This window comes from Hippopotamus amphibius, chromosome 8 (genome assembly GCF_030028045.1).
Source record: "Hippopotamus amphibius kiboko isolate mHipAmp2 chromosome 8, mHipAmp2.hap2, whole genome shotgun sequence".
NCBI classification, from domain to species: Eukaryota; Metazoa; Chordata; class Mammalia; order Artiodactyla; family Hippopotamidae; genus Hippopotamus; species Hippopotamus amphibius.
Genome location: NC_080193.1, coordinates 65,126,120 through 65,150,601, shown reverse-complemented (window position 1 = coordinate 65,150,601; position 24,482 = coordinate 65,126,120). Strand labels below are relative to the sequence as shown.

The window sequence follows — 24,482 nt, the reverse complement described above, 5'->3', positions numbered from 1 at the left end:
GAATCCCTTAGAACCAAGGTGATCTGCTAGGGAATGTAACTTACGTTCACAATAATGTCTATATCGGATCAGATTTTCAAAGCTTTAAGGAGGCAGAATCTAACTTCTGGTGGAACACATGCTCAGTTCTGGTCATGGAGGACAGAATGCTCATTCAGTCTGGTTGCTTAGGTATATGCTGCCATCACAGGAGTGCTGAATAGACAGCCTGAGTATCCTGGGAGACAAAATCCCCTGACTACACGCACATCCTCTTACCCAAGAGTTGACTTAAACTCCTAGGTGTCTCAGGACCCATGTGACCTAACCAAAGTAGCAGCCCTCTCCCTGAATCTGGATCAGTTTCAAATCTAGGTTTCACCACTTACCACCTTGCAGCTAAAATAGACAAGCTACTTAATTTCTACTTAAAATTTGAGCATCAAATTCCTCACAGGTAAAAGGTGATAATGACCTCCAAAGTTGTTTTAGGAAATAAACTAAAGGTATGTGAAGTGCCCAGCAAAACATCTGGCAATGGTAATGGATCAGTACATATCAATACCTTTCCTCTCCTGTCCTCCCTGTCCCCTGCCTCCTGAATTTTCTTTATGCTACCACCTCTTGGAATTTAAAAAAAAAATGTACTTTGAAATATTTCCTAGAGAGTAATCAACACTTTCATACATGTGTAGTAGGTACACACACACACACACACACACACACACACACACATATGTATATGTCTTTTTAAAAAATATTTGTTCCCTTACCATCTGCAGCAGTACAGCGAGAAGCCAGTTCCCACAGGACTAATCCCATGGCGTACATATCTATCCTCAAAAATGCATCCCTTTGGAAATTTATAGCACCCTCTAATACCTCTGGAGCCATATACCTTCGGGTACCAACCTGAAAAAGATGTTGAAAGCAAAGAGCACTTACTAACTTTGTGATAGTCACATAAAATGTGACTATCATTTTATGATTTTGTAAAGATAATCAAAACCAAGTGTGGTCTAATATCAGGTAAGATAACTAAATTATAACCACCAGAATTTTATTCCATTTCAAGTAATACAACAGCCAAGACATTGGAAACAGTGGACACAACCATCAGTAGGACTGCTTAAACAAGTAAGAGTACTCTGCAGCTCTTAAAAAAAACACAAAGTAAATTTGTAAGTACTGACATGGAAAGAGTTCTAAAAATAAAGCAAAGAACAAAGCAGTATATATACTAAGATCCCTTCTGGGTACACTTAATAGATATATCTGCCGACATCATGCTGATTTAGGCTTAGACTTTTTCCCCCTTCTGGAAGTAATCACAAGAAACTGAACAATGGTTACTGGTGGAGAGAGGATGGAACTGAGAAAAAAAGCTGTATACTTTTCAATTCTACACTGTTTGAGATGTATCCTTTAAAAAAAAATATTCTCTTTGAGGGTTTCTCTTTCTCTATTAAAGAAAAAAACTAATAAACAACACAAAACATAAAATTAATTAGCCAAGTAAAGGATGGATAAACGTTTTACAGTTCTATTTCCACAAAATCTATGTACTTGTTTCTTCATGAATTCTTAAGATTCTTTATTGATATCTGCCTCTAACAATTTGGTGTTTCATAGTAATGTTACTACGGTTACTAAGCTAGTACAGCTAACTTTGGTTGGTACTTGACAAGATTTATACATGAATGCTTAAAAAATTTCTGTGAGATAGCTGGGCAGATCACAACCCAGTTGAGTTTTAGTAGGTCTAGGGAGCGGCCCAGATATTGGTATTTCCAAATGCTCTATTGTTAAGTGATTGTGATCTACAGACTAGAAGTTGGACAATTATCTGCAAATATAATGGAGATGTTTAAGAAAAAATAAGGATAGATCACTATGACCCTAAAGCTCAAGTTTTTAATTCATTTAATAAGAACACTTTAAAGAAAGGGGGAAGAAAAGCAGCTTTGCCTTTTTTGCTACTATAAATAATTATTTTAATTGTACTATAAGTGAGCTTTTCCCAAAAGTCTATTTTTCTCCTAAAGATAAATGTATGCCATCCAAAGTACTTCTTTTCTTATAAAATGATGACATCTTCCTTTTTAGTGTAAAATGTCCTCTCTTTTATAAATTGATGATAAAAGATAAAAATCTAATTTTTTCCCCAGTGTTCTTTGCAATATATAAAATATGCAATAACAAGCATTTTGAAATTTTCTGGTCCATGAAATCTAAACTCAAGGAATCAGTGATATATTATTTATTATTATGTATATATGTAATTATTATGTATTAGTTATTTTTACCCTCATCATGTAACCCAATCATGAGGGCATTAAAAGATATGAATGAATCCCCCAATTTTTTTCTTAAAAAGGGGTGATGGTGTGTGGAGGTTTATAAGGTACCAAAGGATTAAACTCTTCCCAAAATTTAGTTTTAAGATAATCAGACAATCAGCTCAGAAGTTTGGTCCTAGGCTTTCTGCACAATCTCCCATCTCAGTAATAGTTCCCACAAAACTGCCTTCCTTCCCAAATGCATATGCTGTCAACTTTTCTAGAACTATGACTGCTGACTAAATTCTTAAATCATTAGTCAATACTGCCAAAATTTATTGTGCTGTGTTCCTGGAGGTCAATAGGACACACTGGGAAAAAGGAAGCTAAGAATCAGATGATCAAATAATTTGCATGATTTGAAAGATGAAGTAATGATTATTCAAAATCATTTGGCTTTGTAAAGAAATATCATCTTTCAGGTCAAACTGGTTTGAAAACACCTTTCCTAGCCTCAGTTTCTGAGAATAAAATGTATGGATAATGTTCTTTTCCTCTTTGGCTTCCTTAAAGGCTCCCATTGCTGAGATCTCTGTGCAGACCTTGGTTAGTAGAGTTAAGCTCCTTGCTCAGGGCCTTACAAGTGCTCTGAACTCTGGAGAGAGTTCAGAGGAAAGCTATAAAGTTGATTAAAGAGTTAAAGAAGCAATAAAGACCAAGAAGCAAGAAACTATCATTGCTGTCTGGAAAAACAGGCACTAGATCTTAATGCACTGTAAAATGAATAGTGACTAATTATTCTTCCATTCCTCTTAAGACAGTGAAAGAATTAACAGGTTAAAACTAGTGAGTTAATACTAAGAACTCCCTAAAAGAATGAGGCCTATTAAAATGTGTTGGATTCTTCTTTGATTAGTTTTAAAAACAGAATCCTAAGACATCTAAGTTGTTCTGTGAACTGCTTGATCTACACCACTTGAGATCTTAACAGTCCTTCATTACCATATGAAAATATCTTCCTCAGCAAATTTAACATATTACTCTTAAAAGAGTAATTTTTATATTAGATACCAATTTAATAACCACCACAATAATTTTAGACCAACTGATCCCAGATATGCCATCTTAAGAAAATATAGGGCAAGATTCTTTTTTCTTACAGTTTATAGTTATCATCCTTACCTGTCCATGGGTATCACCTGCAGACTTGCCAGCCTCAAACTTTAACGCCAACCCAAAGTCAGCAATGCAAGCTGTCAGATTGTTTTTCAACAGCACATTTTTACTTTTGATGTCCCTTGCAAACAGAAAGATAAAGTATTCAAATTTAGTTCAAACAAGTTATCTTTTAAATTTTTTTGACTGTAAGTAGGAAAAGAAACTATGTATGCTATTAAAAAAATAGTTATTTCAAAGTATGAAATACAGAAAAAGGGAGGAGGAGAAAAAGCGTAAGTAAAGTCTCCATACAGCTTGAAGCACAAGAGTACACTGACCAAGTCGTATCCATCACCTGGACAATAAGAGGGATTCTCTCCATAAAGCAGTTTTATAAAGAGCTGCCATTCCAAAAATACTGTCCAGCTACATGGTATCTGTCACTCCTATCTACCAATCATAAAACTGTTGTTTTTTAAGATAATAAGCATATTTCAGAGTTTATAGTTAGAAATTCTCATTGAAACTGAAATTAAAAACCAAAGAATTTTCAATAATAGCTGAACTGGAGCCTTTTGCCAGTTGGCACAGGCCTACATTTTAAAACGTTATTTTAAAGGTTCTTATTATTTTCACCAATCTGGCTGTACAAAAGCACCTCTACGAATGTACAACACACATTTTTCACCATAAACATACACTGCTCCAGCTGGATCCTGGTGTTCCAGAAAGAGTAACCATTTTAAGGCAATCAGATATCCCCCTCTACACACTAGCCTCAACTAGTTCATCCTAGAGACTCCTATACCCCAGCTAAACACTTCTGTGCCATGAGCAATGGTTAAATTTATGTGTGCAGACACAGAGATCAAGTGTGAGACAAAGGAGGCACAGGTAGACACCCACAAATGCTACTACAAAAATCAGTTTTAGACTCAAACAATTTTTAGGGACCCTACTTATAATAACCTTTGGGGGTTCCAAAGGAGTAGTTCCCCACAGGACTAGGTGAGGCGCGCAAAAATCCAGGAAGAGGCAGTTAGACTGTATGCAGGAAGGCGAGAAGGGAAGCTATTTCTGAGGTGGAAATCGCTTAAAGTTTTCAAAATCAGAATCTACGTTAGAATTGGAATAAAGTAATGCTTCCCAGCAACTAAAACACCACCTGATGGCGATCAACTAAGTATGTGTTAAATGAATCAGTTAACTTAAAACAACTATCTTTAAACTGGTGACGAGTTGATCCCATGTTCAAGGAAATTAAATACACAATGGCAAACTGAGTCCTACGTCTAAGGGAGCGAACAGTTTCCCTTTTAAGAATTTGACAATTGTTGGATCCAAGTACTATTTCTTCACTGAAAAAGGAAATTTAGTAAACCCAATTATTCAAATAATACCTCTCTCCACCTCAGCTCAGGGAATGATTACATGGTCATTCAAAACCCAAGCAAAAAAGACACTCAGAATCTCTCACTAATTACATTCCCTTATACCTATTTATAATCATCTTTGAAGTAAATCATGTTTTGAGGTAAAACAAGTTTCTCCTTTGAGACAAAGAAAATACACTTTCATTCTTAACTATGTTTTCAGAAATGAGACAAACTGAAACATAAGTCAATAATTAACCTTTAGTAATGATGTTAATATATACATTATCCAAAATACTGCCTGGCCAATCTCAAAGCTAATTTGAAAAACAAATGAAAATCAAATGCCTCCTATAGCATGATTAGATAACTAGGGGAAAAATAAATTTTGCCCAGGGGATGGAAAGTTTAAAGGATAAACAAATACTGAACTACTGGGGAAAATAATATAAATTTAGCTCTACCTGTGAGATATGGCGGGTTTGTGGCCATCTTTTAGGCCAGGTATATCTTCATGTAAATATGCCAATCCTCTAGCCATGGTTTCTGCAATATGACACAATTCATTCCAAGAGACCACATTAGCCTTAAGAAAGTCTGATAATGAACCCTAAAGAAAGGGGGAAAAAAAACAACTTATGTTTTTGACAAAAGCCATATGTATATGGAGACTTTCCTTTTTACTTTTAAGAGGTCATGGAAGGCAACGTATCTTTCCTTTCAGTGAATAATATCCAAAACGCAATCTTTCTGGAATGGTTCGAGTTTCACATTAATAAACATCTGAAAGGAATACCACTAATCTTTAAAGGTTTGCTATAAGCACAGTTGGTCGATTTCCCATTTAGAAGGCAAAATTTAAAAAAAAAAATTACTGAAAATCTAAAATTCTAGAAAATATTTTAAAAGTTACAAATATACTGACTATAGAGATGTTATATTATAGGACTAGGAGAACAAAAAATTAAGACATATAAACAATAACTAACCTAAAGAATCTTTCTTTAGAGATTATTGCCAACCTTTTGGTCAAGAATTAAAGGAAATAAAATAGACACTTTTTTCTGATAATGATGAAACCTACTGCCAAGAAGAATACGATTTCCTACTTCATTAATGTACATCTCCATATTAACTGTGAAAGCAGAAAAACTGAGGAAAAATAGCAAGCATGTTTTGGTGGTAATTACCCTACAAATTAGTGACTGATCAAAGATCAGATATTTTTCCTGACCCTAATTTTGTCATCAAGTGACATCAATTAAAGAATTTTAAGAAACAAAATTCAAGTTGAAAAAATGGCTCGTAATAAAAGTGGATAGTAAATGGTAAATGAAAATGACTAAGCATTGGCTGTAATAAAATAATTATTTGTAAGAGAAGTAATTGCAGCACAAGAAATCAGGGATGAAGGACTGGTACTATATAAGTAGAGGGTTAGGTGAAAAAGTTGTCATCTTTGTTCTTCTACTAAAATAAATTATTTTTAAAACAGGGTTTTACTTATAAATATTAAACAACTATAATAACACAGTGTTCCCAGAAAAATAAGTGAGGGCTTTGCAGCCAACATTAGGAAGGTAAGCCAACCCTGACTTTACTGAGTTAAAATGAAAAGTAGTTTTACCTTTTCATGAAATGCTGTGATTAGCCAAAGGTCCACATCAACACTGGTGCCTCGTTTTTCTGCACCAATGAACTGTAATATGTTCTCATGCTTCATTCCAGGCAAACTATAGACTTCATATTCATTCTGCCATGACTGTTTGTCCTAGAGTTAAAAAGAATAGTAAGAATGCAAAGAACACAGGCAAATAAACCATATCTAAGAGATTACTCAAGTAAGTTCTAAGGCAATTTTTTTTTAAAGGCTAAGTATTAAAAGATTCTTTAGTTTCTTTTGTCCTACTTTTTAATAATAATAATAAAAAAGACTCTGACAACAGGTAACAGTTCTATACCAAATGCCTGCCCTGCCCCATTCCCTCAAACATACTTTTTTGTGTTTGCAATTTGTAAACAGAGAAGTTGATTAGAAATGCTGCACTTCTGAATCTTAACAATGGCAACACATTCCACATAGAACTTAGTACTACAGTGTAATTTCATCACGGTGTGACGTTACCTATGTTACTATTAAAGAATAATCTCTCTGAGAGATGAAATTCAGGGAGAATGACTTCATCTAAACAGAAAAATTTTTTTCAAAGACTAGCAGTATGTCAAACATGCTTATCAAAATGTTTAGAATACCCTGCAGAGAGTAATGGGGTATAAATATGCAATACAATAATCTGAAACACCACAGATTCTCTTGTGCCTGCAAGTGATCCATGCCTTTTACATGTCTACTTATAAAGAATTAGTTTCTTTTCACAAGAGGAGAATAACTAAAGTCGGAGGCACCATAGCATAATGGTTAGGAACATTCTGCATCCAAACTATCTAAGAACCTTTGACATGTTACATAATCATTCAATTTCCTCAGAGCAAAACAAGGACTGTAGAGTCTGCCTCACAGGGTTGTTGTATTATATATTGTGTGTTGTTGTATTATATATTGTGTGTTGTATTCTATATGTGGGTAATATATGGATCATATTAATGAGTACTCAGGTATATAAAGTACCTCTATCTGACACAATAGAACCATTCACAATAGAACCACAAGAAAACAGTTAGCTACTGTTATTGTTGTTGTTACTCCCTGGTGGCAGAGTGGTTAAGAATCCACCTGCCAGTGGGAAGTTGTTGTATAACAAAGGGAGTCCAACTCGAGGATGGAAGATGCCTTAGAGGACTGGGGGGGGGGGGGGGGACTCGAGGGGGGGGGAGTCAAGGAAGGGAGGGAATACGGGGATATGTGTATAAAAACAGATGACTGAACTTGGTGTACCCCCAAAAAAATTAAAAAAAAAATAAAAAATAAAAGAATCCACCTGCCAATGCAAGACACAGGTTCCATCCCTGGTCCGGGAAGATCCCACATACTGTGGGAGCAACTAAGCCTGTGCACCACAACTACTGAGCCTGCGCTATAGAGCCCATGAGCCACAACTACTGTGCCTGTGAGCCACAGCAACTCAGCCCACGTGCCACAACTACTGAAGCCCGCGTGCTGCAACTAATGAAGCCTGCATCCCTAGAGCCCATGCTCTGCAACAAGAGATGCCACTACACTGAGAAGCCAGCGTGCCACAACAAAGTAGCCCCCACTTGCCGCAACTAGAGAAAGTCTGTGTGCAGCAATGAAGATACAATGCAGCTAATAAAAATAAATTAATTAATTTAAGAAATAAAGTTCTAAAAAAAAAAAGCATCCAAATTCCCTTCTCTAATTTTAAAGCTTCCTCACATGAAATAAGAACCCTGATCTTTGTGAATCTTGGCCCAATAGACTTTTCCTCTGAGAACTAAACTATAATTAACAGTCTGTATTGCTACCAAAAAAAAAAAAAAGGTAATAAACTTCTTCACAGACTCTAAGAAAGAGGCTCTCAAGGAGGTAAGAGGGCAAAAATCTAGGTATATTAAGACAAAGAAATTGAATAATTTTGGTATAAGGAAGACCTACTGTATATAAGTGCAGGGATAGAGCCTGCATCAAAAAACCCAGCCAGGATTGCAATACCACGTGTGGCATTAGCCACAGTCGTGTATAAGCAGAAGACAGGAACAAAGGAATCATCACAGATCTATACCACCAATACAGCAAAACTAAAGAATATCTCAGAGGTGTATGAGACCAGGGTTTTATGAGGTTGGCCCCCTTTAAAAGAAAAATAAGTCAACAGTAAACCAATTGGTTGGAGTCTTGACTCACTGCTTCTGAAAATTCACAAAACAAAATCTGAAATGATTACATCAATACTCAAAGTTTAACAAGAATGAATCAGTCAGGTAATATATCGCCAAATAGCGATTCTAAAACAAAGCACACAACTCTTTCACTATTCTGTTTGCTTTTTCTGATAATGTCAATGGGACATTAAAATTTAACCACTCAGACAATGAATTATATTTTTTAATTAGAATCCTCATCCTCACTTTGCATTTCTGTAGAATTTTTATTGGCAAAAAATCTATATGCTCATGTATTATAATTCCACCACTCCAAACAAACATGACTGTTGTACCATTAATTTCTCAGATGAGAAGGCAGACATAATAAGGGCTAACCACTTCCCCAGTATCACAAAGAACCACCATGAGACATATGGCTTGTGTTCTCAGGCTGTTTCTAAATTATAATGACCCGCTGCAGGTTTTAAAAAACATACGCAGATTAGAAAACTGCAATAAACATACCTGTATTGGAAATATCTTCACAGCCACATATTCATTGAGTAACTGGGCTTTCCACACACAACCAAATCTTCCCCTTGCTTTCACTTCTAGTAATTGCAGTGGCTTCAAACCTAATAATGGAGAAGGTGGGGGTGGTCCTGGGTCCTACAGATAAACAACAATAATATTATTTTAAAAAGCAGCATATGATACATATCACTTCTAAATATCAGAAAAAAGTGAGTATACTGAGGAATCAATTGACAGAAACAGTAAACACATACAAATGACATTAACTTCAATCTTGCCAAAACTGGGTTCTCAAGCATCACTGATCACCTATAGTGATCACAAAGCAAGGAACTCGAGTTAGGAGTTTTCATGATAACATTCGACGCTACATATATATACTCATCTATCTCAATCAGGAGAAAAGATCTGAATCTTTTTGATCCAGTCTCACTAATTCTCCTAAGATTTTTCTGTGACCTTCAGGATACTCCTAACAGTATTTCAGTTTCATCCAGTTGATATTTCCTTATAGGTTAAGGATTTGAGAAGTGCCAGAAGCAGCAAATGACAGTTATGTCTCATAGAAAACCACTCCTCAAAATCCATTACTTTCCCCAGTGAGTGTTTAAATCTTTCTTCATTAATATCAGAAATACCCACATCTATTCTCATACACATTACAAATAGTATTTCAAATACAAAGAACATAAAAGAAATGTGTAAGTTAGTGTTGTTGTAGCCAAACTGCTCCATTGATTCTAATTTTTCCACCCAGTAACAATTCATCCCTCTGCTTATAATTACTTCCCAGAATGGATCTGAGATAATATTAGTATTCTGGGACTAATTGACAAAGAAAGCACAAATAATAATTCAGAAAAGAAGTGGTCATCATATTAGATGACAACGTATGGTAAATGGAAGAGAAATATACTCCTATAGTTAGTTTTTAAAAATGGAGCAAATATAATACACAAATAGGAGTACAGCATCACCAGGGAATCCTCCTATACAAAGTAGAGTGGTAACTCTTCACGGAACACATTGTATTAGCTCAATGTCTGCAACTAAAGAAAGAGGTAAGAAGCCTTTTGGAAAGCTTCCAGAGAAAAGGAGAAACATTTCTGCAGGACTGCATAATGAGTACTGTAAAGAGAAACTAAAATTTCTGTGGCAATGGCAACAGTTTATGACACTGGGTGACAACTAAGACACTTGGAAATTGTATGTCATCCCTTTAGCAACGCATGCCTCTCTCTGCCTTTACTCTCCTCCTTTAAAAAAATAAAACAAACAAAAACTCCTCTTCTGATGCCTCAAGACAGTTTGTGTTCCCTTTAGGCATTATTCAGCCCCTGGGCGCCACTCAAGATTTTTTTAAAGTTGACATCTACATTAGAAAGACCCTCAGCAAGAGAAACACTGCAAAGTATTAAAGAGAAAAAATAATGTAATGTCATCTTCTCAAGCTGACAATCTTTCTAAAATGGTTTGAGAATTCCTATTTTAAAACAGTATGATAAACCAGAAGACTTCCTGTGACCCATTTTAACATCAGATATTCATTTTTTAAATGTCTACAAAAGTTGCTTTTCCTTCACACATTCACACATGAGAGGTTAGTAGAGCTAAAGATTATTTTAGTTTAACAGAGTGACAAGTCAAGGGAGTCAGATCTTACAGAAGAATGGCCCCACAAGTTAAGATTCTCAGTGGGAAGGGACACAAGACTCTCCGGAGAAGTTTTACCAGAACCAAACCCTCCCTCCTTCATTCCTTAACTGATCATATATATCTGTAGTAAGAGATCCCACTGATAGGAGTATATGACATGTGAATGTGGAGACAGGAGGGAAAAAAGTTGAAAATCATTCTTTGAGAGGCAAAGGAAACCACTCAGTGCTCAAGTTCAAGAATTATTGGATAACTGCATAAAAGAATAATTACGCTAACTAAACAGAAAAAGTTCAATCTGAAAAACTTTAAATAACCATAAGGCTAAAGTCAATGATTTCCCCCTTCTTTACAGATAACTTAGAAAAGTTGAGTTTGCAAAGCAGGGATGCCAAAAATTAAAGCATGCAGATAAGGGTTGAAAGCTGAAAAGGGAAAATAACTAGGTAAAGAGTAATATGGCAATATATGTAAACACTAAGATTTTTAATAACTTTTATAAATTGACTGACAATGTCTCTCTAGATAACATATACATTACCCATTCTCTATTCTAAAGAGTACCAACCACATGGATATGATTCAGTCTATAAAATAGGATTTAAATAATTTAATCCACATTTCAAATTAAGATTTTAATATAATATTAACCTTAATTTTAGAAAACAAAAATTTCCAATGCCTATGTTTAGAATAAAAAAAAAAAAAACACTTTTCCAAATGCATACAATAAACTTAAAAGTTCCCATAAGTTTCCAAGACTCTCTTTACAAAGTTTCTAAGCTACCATTATTTCGATAAGAAACCTTAGATCACTCTCCTAATGATATTACCATTATAGTCAGCATTATATATTAACAGCCTGAAAATATGCTTTCTCAAAATTACTTATAGGTGAAAAGCTTAAAATAAGAACACAGGCCAATTTTCAGAGAGAAAGGACTACAAAGGCACACTCGTACAAAATGTCAAAACTTTTAGAAATGATATGTGTTTTCAAATAATATTCTATAATTCTTGGAAAGATTAGGTTCAAAAATGAGAACTGTAACAAATTATAACTCTATAAAATCTATAATATCAATATACATAGCTTTTTGCTTTCCTAATAAAAATTACTAGAATAGTCTTCTAATTCATACTTCTCAGCTCTTCACTACATTTATGGGACGCTTTAACCACTTTTCATATCTAGCTTTTACTTATCCTATAATCTAAGAAGATTAGAAATTATTTTTAGTTCATTAACATCATTACACTAATCTACCCACAAAATACTCAATATTTTTTTCTAGGAATACAGATGTATACCTTTAAAATATATGAACGCCTGCGGAGACAAATTCAGACTTAAACTTCACAATGACAACAACATTCTGATGTTACCCATAAAACACAGCTTTGCCCTGCTACAGAGAAAAACCACTTTTGGAGGGGCAACTATAAGGACTACAGAATTCCTGAAAACTTTCCCTAAGTTTCAGTTCTCTTGCAGTACCCATGCTATTTTGCACAGTTAAAAAGATATGTATTAGAACATGGCTCTGATTACATCTCTTCTTTACCTATTTGTATGCGGAAATTACGGCATCAGAAGGCAACATGTTGAAAAGTGACAAATGACAATAGCTTGGAAAAAGTGCCCTCACCCCAGCACCACTCCCAGTATCATTACTATAACCAATAGTGGATAAAAGATTGGAAGTGAAGAGCTGTAAAGCAGTCAGCGACCATTTTACTTATTCTGAGTTCTCCATATGAAAGGTGAATTCTAATCTAAATAAAGCCTTATTTAAACTTCCAGACAGTAAAAGATCAAGTTATACTTCTCTAGCCAGTTCATTTGCTAAAGATGCCAAAGGGGAAAGAAACTACCTGAAAATACAGATTTCACATTAAAAGATAAAGGGTTCAACCAGAAAGTCAGCACCTGTTAAAAATGAGCACATGCTGACATTTAAGGTAATGACATACTATAAAAAAATTAACCAGTACAAGTTTGGAAGGCTAAAAATCTAGGTGTTACCTTTTAATCAACTAAAACAGTTGTTTCTACATTTCACCTTAGATAAGTATAAACACTGTTAACAATCCTTTAAAACCAAAAACTATTACTATGACAAGTCAATCACGTTTTTAATAGTATAAGTGGAAAAAAAACTATAACATAAATTTATAAACTATAAAGGATGCACAATAAAGCAACAACAACAACAAAAATCTGAGAACAAAATGTTTAAGTATGCATCCACAAAAAGTTCCACGACCATAAAACAAACATCAATGCATCTTACCTCTATCATTATATGAAAGGCGTGCTTGTGAAGAAAAAACACAGGCAAAAGAAATTACGATTTATATCCAGAATGAAATGAAAAATGACACATCAGTTACAAAAATGAAGGAAGGAGAATGATTTAGCTTTCTTAAAAGTTGGCAATGATCCAATATATTATATTTTTAAAATGAGAACTGAGAACACTTCCCTTCGAAACAGAGGAAAGTAATATATTTTTTAAAAAAATTTGGACTTTACCTATCAGATAAGAGTTACTATTATATAGATGACTCCAGTGTGACCCTGAGTTACCTGATCCAACAGACTTTAAGCCAACAAATAAACTAAACCAAGTCTTAAATAATTGTTACTTATTTTCCTAAGAAGTTCTAGGGTCTAAACTATAAGAGTTTTTAAAAAAGCGAATTAATTGAGATGCTATGTACTGGAATTGGCTTCTGGACACCAGAGGGCAGTATTACCTTTAACAAAAACTAGGAGCAGCACAAGAAATTTTTATATACCTAGCGTAAGTTTCTCAGACAGTTGTCTTAAGAATCTAGAATTTCCAAGTTCCTGAACTGCTTCATTTCCCTTCCATAGAAGACAGGAGAATCCTTAGAGTGAGACAGAGAAATATTTCTGGTGCCTGAGTGTGTGCAACACAAATAATACACCAGGGTTAAGAATATAAGATGGGACAAGAGTAAGATCAAAACTGAGTAGAACACGGTGACAGACCAGGCCTACTGCTAACTGCTTCCCCAACTACATCCAGAGTGAAAAAGTCAAGCAGTGGTGGCCCTAGGAAGAAGTACCACACATATTTTTCAGGCTCAGGACACTCAGATACTGACAAAGAACAAGATTTTCATTTTCCTAGTCATCCCACCACAGATAAGGGCCCTAATTTAAAATCAAGAGAAATCCTGTTTACCACTGTAAAGAAAGATTTCGAATTCCTCCAATCACTGATTATAGTCCCCAGTTTCCAATATTTCTACAAAGAACAACAGCACTGACGAAAAAGATTTGACAAGTTGCTTACATGTACCAGTTGCTTAACTAGTTTTTCTTGCTTCTTGATTTTCTTCTGTGATAATGATTCAGGATTATTTAATAATTCATCTAAAAGGCTTAGCTAATCGCACTATCAAAACATTTCATCAGTACTCCAGAGTAAAATTCATCCCTTGAAAGAAATACATGCCAAATGAGTAACTAGACTGTAGCTTCCCAAGGCTTAAGCATCTCTCAGGTTTTGTTTTCATACCAGTGCTTTCAGAGACAAAGATGCCACTGTAGTAACACTGTGCAAGTAGGTCCTGTCCATTATCTTTGCTCAATATACCTCTCAATAAATGAATATTTGAATAAGCTATAGAATGATCCAAACTAAACAAGAGACACCAAGAACAGGCCTCAATGCATAAAATACATTACAAAATAAGAGGCAAAACAGAATTCAAAAAAATAAATTCACTGAAATACACAAATAGATAGAGAGTAACCAAACAAAATAATCTGGATTCACAACTTGGAAAATGAAATGTGAATATCACGCACTGTGACTGGAGAGAACAGTGAAAACCAACTCAGCACACTAATGTCCAGTAATTAGGTTGCTGGATGACAAAGAGACTTGCTGCTTATTCCTTAAGGGGAAAAGAAATTAACTACTGACAAACATCAGAAAGGAATGAAAAATATTTCTCTATTCATTCAACAGATCTTTACTGAGCACCTTGTTTGTGCTAGGCACTGGCTACCCAGGCTCTCAGGACCTTTACTATAGTGTGGGGAAGAAAGGCTAATCAAAGAATCACACTAACGAATGCATAATTATAAAAGAAGAGCAATAAAAAGGAATTTAGTTACCCTGAGCATCTGCAAGGAGAAACCTAACTTATATTGCGGCAAGATAAGTAAGAGAGGACTTCCTGAGGAGAGGATCCTTGAGAAATGAAATAAGCATTAGAGGGAGGCAGATTAGGTGGGAAAAATGGTATTAGGACACATCCTAGGTTTCTGACTTGAGCAGCCAAGTGGTTACTGGTTCCATTTGCTGAGAACCAGGTTTGAGAGAGAAGATCATTACCCTTGTATGTTAAGTGCTCGGAGACATCTAAGTGGAGATATTTAGTAGGCAATTAAATATACAGAACTAGAATACAAAGAAATCTTTCTAGAAACATGGATATTACATACTACAAATTAATATATATGAAATGTACTATAAATTTTCTCTTACTATTTAAACCATTCCAAGACATATTTATATATAACTTTTTTAATAACTCAACAACTTCTTTGGATGGTCAAGAAGAATTAAGCACCCCTAAACAAAGCATTTGAAAACTGATAAATTATGAACTTGCCTCTTCTTAACCATCTGATTATCTTACATTCTAAGAAATTTTACAATTGCAAATTTTTTAAAAGACTATTGCCAAGCAGACAGAAATAGAATATGTAAAGAAATAATACAGTATGGGTATCAGGACAAATGTTTCTGAGCTAGGGAAAGCAAGACATTATACATTAACAGATTCAATAATACTGATACTGCCAAATGCACAGCCATGATTCTACCCAATCAGATATTTGAAATTCCTCTGTGATATATCAGCTCCTACTTCCCACAGTTTCTCTCATCTAACTCCTTCCGAAAGCAAAGCAAACACAGACCAACGTGGATGACTGATTCTGAATAACTTCCCTAAGAAGTGACTGGCTCCTCAGGGTAGCCAGCATTGGGGTTACAAGTCTGAAAGAGATACTGTAGACGTGCCCATTCTTTTGGCTGTGGCTCAGAAGCATCGGGCTTTTTACTGGATACAGAAGAAATTTATTTTTATTTAGCATTTGTGATTCTGCAAGTAAAGTGGAAAAAAGGAAAAGGACTGTACTACACATTAATAAATTGTGATGTGATAAAATGGTTATGTTTATCGGCAAGGCTATATATAGTCGCTATAAAAACTATTTTAAATGTAATCTATGTACTCTGATCCCTCCCTTTATCCTACTTTAGTTTTTTACCGCCCCGACCTAATAATTTATTGCAATAAGCCATCCAATTAAAATTACTTCAATGGACAATAATCCTTGGACATAAATGCCCAGGCTTTGTCACTCAGCAGGCTTACTCTAGGCCAAGTCACTTCACCTATCTGTGCCTTGATTTTCTTATCTATAAAATAAACTTAATAAAACAATATACATCATGGGGTATTGAAAGATTACATGAGTTAATACGTGTAAAGTGCTCTGTATAGTGCTTGACAGAGTACTCAAAATGAAATTTTTTATTTGAAATTAATTTCAAAATGACACATATATGTCAATACTTTGAAATTAATTTCAAGTAAAATGATTTTAATAAATCATTTTTGATATTGAAATCAATGGTTTTAACAAAAATTCTTCTTTGGAGTACAATTTTGAAGTTGTTGGCAATTAACAGCTAACACTTATTGAGCACTTAAAATTAGCCCAGCTCCCCACAGATGTGGCTCTTCTCCCAATCACTACAAAACTGGAATCAAACACTTCTTCTTCTTTCACTCCATCTTTGCCGAAAATTTTTGAAACAATTCCCTTTTTACTCTCTTTACCCTTCCTTTACAAGCTGCGAAGTCAAACAACCAATCAACCAACCTATTTTCAGTGCACCTAACTGTGGGCTTCAAAAGGGCCAGCAAGGACTGTCCCTGAGCCCCTTAACACTATACATCAAGCAGTGCCTGGCATACAGTAGGCACTCAAGCAACTGGTGAATATTTAAGCAAAAATAAACCAACGAACTTGAACACCTCCCAGCCTATCTGACTCAAGCAGCTTTCACTAACAAATGGAATTCTTCATTTTTATTATCTCAAATTAATAGAAAAAGGTTTGATGGCAATGAAGTAGCTAGGAAAGATGGAACAGATCGAGGATGAGGTCCAGGAAATAAAAAATAGAGAGAAAAGCAAACTCACTTGTTCCTATCTACCACCTCCTTGCCAGACAAGAAAAAGGAGATATTATGCACTCTTGTCTATATGAATCAGTACCATTTGTAAATTGGCAAACAGGGTGGGGCCCTCTACTGGCCAAAGGAAAACTGATCTCAAGATTTTAAAATGTATGTCATTCTTAGAAATAAGGTGCTTTGATTAAGTTTACTGTGCAGCTTTAACTTGTGTTAGGCTTTTTGAACCCCCCCCCCCCCCCAAACTCCTTCTCCCCTTCCCTTCTTTCTCGTTTTTGGACGTGGAATTTCAGCCAACCTCCAAGCGGGCCTGTGTGTACATCTGTAAGAGAAACAACTCATGCACACCTAACTAGAGTAATACTTTTGTCAAGCTGCATATCTATGGATAATTTATAACACTTCTCCCTACAATTTGTTTAGAAGTATACATAAAAGTACACTGTAATTTAGGTTATCAACACAGAAATCATGACACAAAGAGACATCTGTAGCAGGCCTGTACTGTTTCTTAGGCATATACAGGGAAAAAAAAAAAAAAGATGCTCAAGGGTTAGTAGCGTTATATCACCATATTTTAAATATCCTAAAATAATACAATTAAAAACTATTTGTGAAATGCAGGTTCTAGTTCTTAACAGAAACTTAACACAAACTCTAAGCTAATAAAACATCAAATATTGGTATTTCATGAGCATACATTAAAGTTCCACTAAATTTCACTTAAAAACACATCATTCAATCAGAATGAGATAGATTAAAAGTACTGAGCTGAAAAGCTGTCCTCAGTATATTGCTGAAAGCAACTATAGAATAACATTTTATAGTTTATAAAAAAGGGAACAGTATATAGTCAAACAAATGAGATTAGAGAAAGATGTCAAAAGATACACACCAACCTGTTAAGGCTGGTTATTTCAGGAAATCGATAAAGGAAAAAGAGGAAGAACAAATGATTCTTTTTTTTTTGCACATACTTCTTTCTGTATAAATTTGTCTGGCTATAACAAGCAAGCATTTGTAATTAATTTTTAAATAGAAGAGAAAGTGAGAGAGAGAGAAAAATCAAAGGAGAGAGATGTGTTCTTAAATTCCTACCATTTAGCAATCAACCTGTTTGAAGATGCACTTCTACAGATGTAATATTTGTTTTGTAAGTATAACTTAATATTATCATATTAAATAGTCAATAAAATTCAGTAAACTTCTCCCTGCATCCTCTCCAAATAAGTAAGCAGCACATTTTCCTAAATTGACTTGGCTGAATAATGTTATGCTACCTCTTTAGTATCTTATTTTAAATGGGCACATATATAGACTCATGTTCAACAGGAAAATCCTACAAAGCATTGTCACAGATGGCTTGGTTTCTCAGTGGATAGTAATTTGACATAGCGTGAAATGACAACTTATTCTTACTTTAATATTAAGGTCAACAGGATTATTTTGTATGCACAACTCAATATTCCAAAGATCTGAAAGCCTTTAGTCCTTATCAGACCAAAACCTAGACAAAATGTCATGATGTCAGGACTGAAGAGACTGATGTCATTTAAAAAGTTTTAATGCTGCAATACTCTAGTGCTATTATACAGCCTTCAAAAATTAACAAGAAGCTAACTTCATACCTTGTTAAAGGTAGGTAATTTCTAGTCCCTAAATTGAATTTTCTTATCAAGTGGTATTTCTTATCAGCACAAATATGGATTTTGTAAGCAGGAAACTTAAGCTTACATATGGTTATGAAAGCAATGCAAACAGTTTTATTGAAACCACATTTAACTCTAACCACAATAAGACGTCTTAATAATAGAGTCAATGTATCAATTCCCTCATATTCGTGACTCACTGGTAGTAGAAAAACCAGTCTGCATTCAGTTTTACTTACTGGAGATTATAAGAGCATCTACCTACAAGTGGAAGGACAGTTTCAGGACAGGCAAAAGAAAGGTGACCCAGGTGAAACAAATTAAAAGGATGCTTCACACCTGTGATTACAGAAAGAATTGAACGTTGCCATTCTCTTATTAAACCCTGAAATACTTCAACTTATTTTATCCCCGAGAAATACAGGGCTAAAGCACATAAAATGTTTATTAAACAATTCCTGGATATACTGCATTATCATCTTAGTATAACACTAAATGAAACAAAGTCAATTCAGCAATTCATCGCTTACAGACTGGTTATTACATACAAACACTGTATAGTGATTACAATACATACCTTGTCTTTAAGGAGCTTATAATCAAGCATGAGAAAGGAACATGCTTACAAATGACTAGAATCTTTCTCAACCTAGGTTATTCATCTGAATCACAAAAAAGAGAAACTCACTTCAGCACTATTTTCTCAATTTTTTCAAGGATGGCACGTAACTAATACCATTCTAGATGCATATGATGCATGGTTTAGGGTGTAATGGGAAAAAGAATCAAAAGGCAAAGTATGGAAGACCACATGTCATGCTCCAAACTGTATTCTTGCTGTTGGATCACTGAGAGCCCTCAAATATTTTTAAGCACAGAAGTAACATAATCAAACATGTAAAATGTTATTGTATAGCCATGGTATAGATGGAGATACAGAACTGGAAACAAGCAGTCAAACTATGCAATGTCCCAAAGCAGGAAAATAAATTCGCTTACAGAATGATTTTGAGATGGCAGGGATGTTTACTGAATTATGTGAAACAGCAAAAGCATCTGCTTTCTGAAAAAAGAGCGGCAGAAGAGCATAAGCAGTAAGAGCAAAGCTTTAGTGTCAGAGAGTCCTTGGTTCTGATGCCAGCTCTGATACTTGTGAGCTTTGCTATGTCTCAATTTCTTTATCTATAAAATGGGGATTATAACCTTACATAAACAAGCCTGTTAGGTAAAATCAGATCAGTGCTTTCCACACCTGGCTGGTTACCAGAACTGCCTGGGAAACTTGTTAGAATCATAATATCCCAGGCCCCATTTGATACTTTCAGTGGCATAGTCCAGGAATTTGTATTTCTTAACAAATTGCAAAGAAGACCCTACATACTGGTCACAATTTGGAAATCATGGGAAAATTTTATGTATTTTTTGCATATTTTTATGTACTGTATATACTAATACATCTATGTAACTTATCAGTACTCTAGTACACTGTAGATGCTCAATTAATGCTTGATACAATCATCAGTTTTTTGAAGTAGAAATAAAACCCAGCATTTTGTAACAAGATGGCCACTAAGTAATCTTGCAGAAGTAGTTTGCATAAACCTGTCACCAGAAATGAGACTTATAGCATGACACTATACTGTGTGCAACAGTGAAAGATGACATACATGAAGTTCCACACTGATGACAATGCTCCTTTTCCACAGCAAAGTTTATGACAGAAGGAAAGCATCAAGTCAGGCATGTCTTAAATTTTTCATAACAAAGCCTGACCACTCCAGGTCATTCCATCACAAAACCTTTTTAAGTTCATTCTTTACTTTTCAGTAATTCGTACAATTTGTGCAAATTCACTACAGAACAGAACAGTAAATAAATGTGTACAATAACATTAACCATTGCAACAAGTATCTAAAACCCACAGGGATGGATACTCATTGAACATTCCTAGTTCTTATTTATGAATAATAATCCATCTTTCCTTTTTAAAAGTCCAAACCCTTGAACTAATTAGCATTTCTAAATAAAGTGGCCTCAAATATAGGATACCCAACCCTTTAAGTAAAAATGTCCAACCACACTTTTTTTAAACAATTTTATATAAATCAACGTTATCTACAGGGTTCCATTATTATTTTTAAAGTTCTATTAAGAAATTTAACAGTTTTGTTTTTAAATGCAGTTTCTAGTTTGTTTCTATCACATCACAAATCCAGGGTAAATTCAGACACTACTGTAGTACTAAATACTCTTTTTTTTTTTAATATGTATTCAAAACAATTTAATCACTAATTAGAGACAACATAAGAAAACAAAACGAAACAAAAAGTAGATCTCTATGAAGCAAACTGACTACTCTGCAAAATCATGTACAGGAAATAATCATTTTTGAAAACAGAATTACACAAGCCCAAGGCAGCATCATTATTTATGCCACTACAATCTGCACAACTACATTTAAAATAATCTTTGCACAACTATTTTGTTGTATCCACCATCAAAGTAAGTAAAATGGAGCTTCCTAAAACCCCCTATCATTATATTTTATGTGCCAAACAATTTACATTTGTCCGTAACTCTCCTTTTGAACCAGGATCACAGACTTCTGAATTGATAGATTAAATTCAGACTGGAGGTTGAGAAGGAAGTTAGCTCCCACATTTATTTCTGCTGGTGATGTTAATAAAGGCAACTGCTCTTAGGTTACTGAACGAGACGGCTTCACAAATCAACGCATGTCACCAACAGTAAGTATTTTTTCTTTCAAATGTAGGTATTAAATAGAAAATAATTACCACCGACAGAAGGTGAAGTGTATTCTATGGACATTTTGGAATAAACTACATATATTTATTAGACACTAAACTTTTAAAATTTTAAGTACTTTTTAAAGATGATTTTTAACTCACCCACAATTTATCTAGTAATGTTAAAAGTTAAAATATTTCAGCTGTACAAAATAGTGTGTTCACCTAACTTACTACATAAGGAGGTTTACCTTCGGGCTTATTTCTCCATATACACATCTTACAAAGATTACAGGGATCAATGATCTAATGCTAACAGACTGCTTCAAGCACCGAGAAAGGAATATGTTATGTAAATAAAGCTTAAAGGGAAGAAGTTGTTTTGGTCATTAAATTATAGGACTTCACCATTTTCTTCTACCATGTTTTAACCATTAATCCTACTGGTATTAGAGAAACAAAGTTAAACCAAGAGATCCAGAAGGCTGAGGTAATCTGATCTTAAGAGTCAAAAGAAACACAAACTAGAGTTTACAGACATCTCAAGGAAGTAAACCAAAAATTATCACCTTTCCTCTGCCTATAGAATGTTAATTACTTATATTAAAAGTCCTTGTAAAGCACTCAATCAGCTCCAACTCTCCACATGATAGACAGTGAGGAAAACTTCATGAACTTATTCAGACTGCCCACCACACCTGTATTTTCAGATATATTCAGTGTTAAGGGATGGAGATTCAAGGGCATTAAAAAAGTTTTCAGACTTCAGTACACACTTCAAAAAAAAAAAAAAAAATATATATATATATATATACACACACACACATACTGGGAACTACAAACAACACATGATGAGAGCTCTTGCTCCTCTTCCCCAGAACAACATTTTCATGGATATATCCTCTTGATGCCTCTGTGAAAACCTCTGTATTCCACATTCTTGGTTACCTTACTGGGTCCCTCACCATGGTTAAAAGGATTTTTTGGCAAGTAGTTTTCAAAAAGGCACAAAAACTTAGGAATGGAGGAGAAAATAGAAGGGAGAGAGAGGGTTATGCTACCACTTCATCATCAATTACTTCTCAAGAAAGAAAGCAGAGTATATCCCACATTTTAAAGTACTATAATGAAAGTAAAACTCTCTAAAGAAGAACAGGAATGGGAATACTCTTTACTCTACTCTACCTCAACCCTTAAGTTTAGGACACAGCAAATTAATAAGTTTGCAAAATTAGCTATAATTCCCATGACAATAAACATTCAAAAATTAACTCCAAAGGAAAATGATTTGCAACAACGTACTGTGGTTTCACCACAGCAATATTTCTTTAAAATATACAATCTAAAACAGTACGAAGTACAAGACAGTAACTTACTTGAGTTGGAACAAGCACAGGAGGGTAAGCCATCTTATGATGCCTGTACACCCAAAAAGCACAAATGACAATCCCCGCAATTAGCATAAGTGGCACCAAAGAATAGAGCAAGATGTTGTAATAGGGTGGCTTAGGTGTAACTGGATTCGAAGTAGCTGTGAAAAAGAGGAGAAAGAAAACCACTCAGATTTGGTTAACAAAATTCCACAATAAATATTTCTTATAGTGTCAAATTTTAGGAGAAAAAGAGTAGGAGAAGGTGGGAGTAAATTACTCCATCAACACAAATATGCTTTGTTTTCAACCTACTAGTTGATCAGACATATGCATTTTTCCTGTGAACTTACGCTGTGTGACTTCCATCTCCGGAAAATAAGAAAACCTTTCGTTACACATATTGCCCTCACAGCAACAAAAATATACTTCAGGGCTATCTTTTTTTTCTATACAATCAGTCCTATAAACAAAAAGAGGAGAAATAATTAAAATAAACATTACTATGAATCTATAATAGGTGTTTTTCTAAAGTTCTCAGAGATAAAATAATGAATAAGTCGCTTATAGTCAACTTCTAAGATTTTTATTAATATTCAGTAATCAATTCTTAAAAGTCAAAAATGTTCCTTGAATCCTATTACTAAATCTCATTAGAAAAAAAATCAACAACTGATTTTATAACAATCACATAAGCTCCTTGAAATTTGGTTTTTAATGATCAATCTAAGGCAACCATCTTTCTAATTTTTTTTTTAATTATTAGAAAAGCTTGAAGATGAACTTAAAGCCAAAGAAGAAATTTGGTCTAGGAGGGCTTTTTCTCACAGGAAATATAGCTTTCCCATTTTATAATACAAAAACTGAACACTATATATAAAAAATTGTATGTGTGTATACATATATAAATACATATAAATACACAGGCACAAAATAATTCGTGCCCTTATCTCATGGCAGAACATATTTCAACATCAGAGACCTAAACTTGAGACCCAGACTTGGAAACTAAGCTCTTTTTGCAGCAGATTTAAATTCCCTGAACACAATGAACAAGATTAAGGATAAGCAACAAGTAAAGAGCAATATGAAACAACAAACATACAGGCCTTAGTAACTCAAAAACTGACTGGAGTTAGGTTGATTTAGTGGGTAGGAGGAAGGAAGCCTTCTATATAGGACCTGAGTTACTGAAAAGACAGGGATTTAGCCTCTAGATCAAATCCTAATCAACCACTAAAAAAATAGCTACACCTATTTTTTAAAAACAGACATTTAAATATTGCTAACAACATCAGGTAGATTCAAAGACATATATTACAAACAAACTGTGAACTTTTATAATGGTTATTAGAAATAATAAGGTTGAATTTAACTCTAAAGTGAAAAGCTCAAGAAATCACAGGGAGAAGGCAATTTTAACAAAATTAAACTTTGAAATAAAATCTATAATAATATTTAGTAGAAAGTAAAAGACAAATGAAAGCTAAATTTTAACAATTTATAAAGAGAAATATATAAATTTAGAATCATGGATCAAACTATAGGTTAATGTGACTAAATACCTAGCCTAATTAACTCAAGTAAATTATCAATACTTTTCACCATTCAATTTCATTCTTCTTTTTACCGTTTTTTCCTCCACACTTTGACATTTCCTGAATCTTCTCTTCCTTTCTCTTACTTATCTTACTGTCTTT

General features: G+C 34.4%; 1 protein-coding gene across 3 annotated transcripts in view; it reads right to left on the bottom strand.

Annotated features, from left to right (window-relative positions):
* ACVR2A (activin A receptor type 2A) overlaps nt 1-24,482 on the bottom strand; it is an 86,895-nt gene that overhangs the window by 5,929 nt on the left and 56,484 nt on the right. For all 3 annotated transcript variants that reach the window (XM_057743954.1, XM_057743952.1, XM_057743953.1), the window contains 7 exons: nt 23,136-23,245; nt 22,789-22,943; nt 9,098-9,241; nt 6,417-6,560; nt 5,254-5,399; nt 3,441-3,555; nt 753-891 (listed from right to left, as the gene is read on the bottom strand). In XM_057743954.1, the coding sequence (XP_057599937.1) occupies nt 753-891; nt 3,441-3,555; nt 5,254-5,399; nt 6,417-6,560; nt 9,098-9,241; nt 22,789-22,943; nt 23,136-23,245 (953 nt within the window). The remainder of the gene's footprint in view (nt 1-752; nt 892-3,440; nt 3,556-5,253; nt 5,400-6,416; nt 6,561-9,097; nt 9,242-22,788; nt 22,944-23,135; nt 23,246-24,482) is intronic.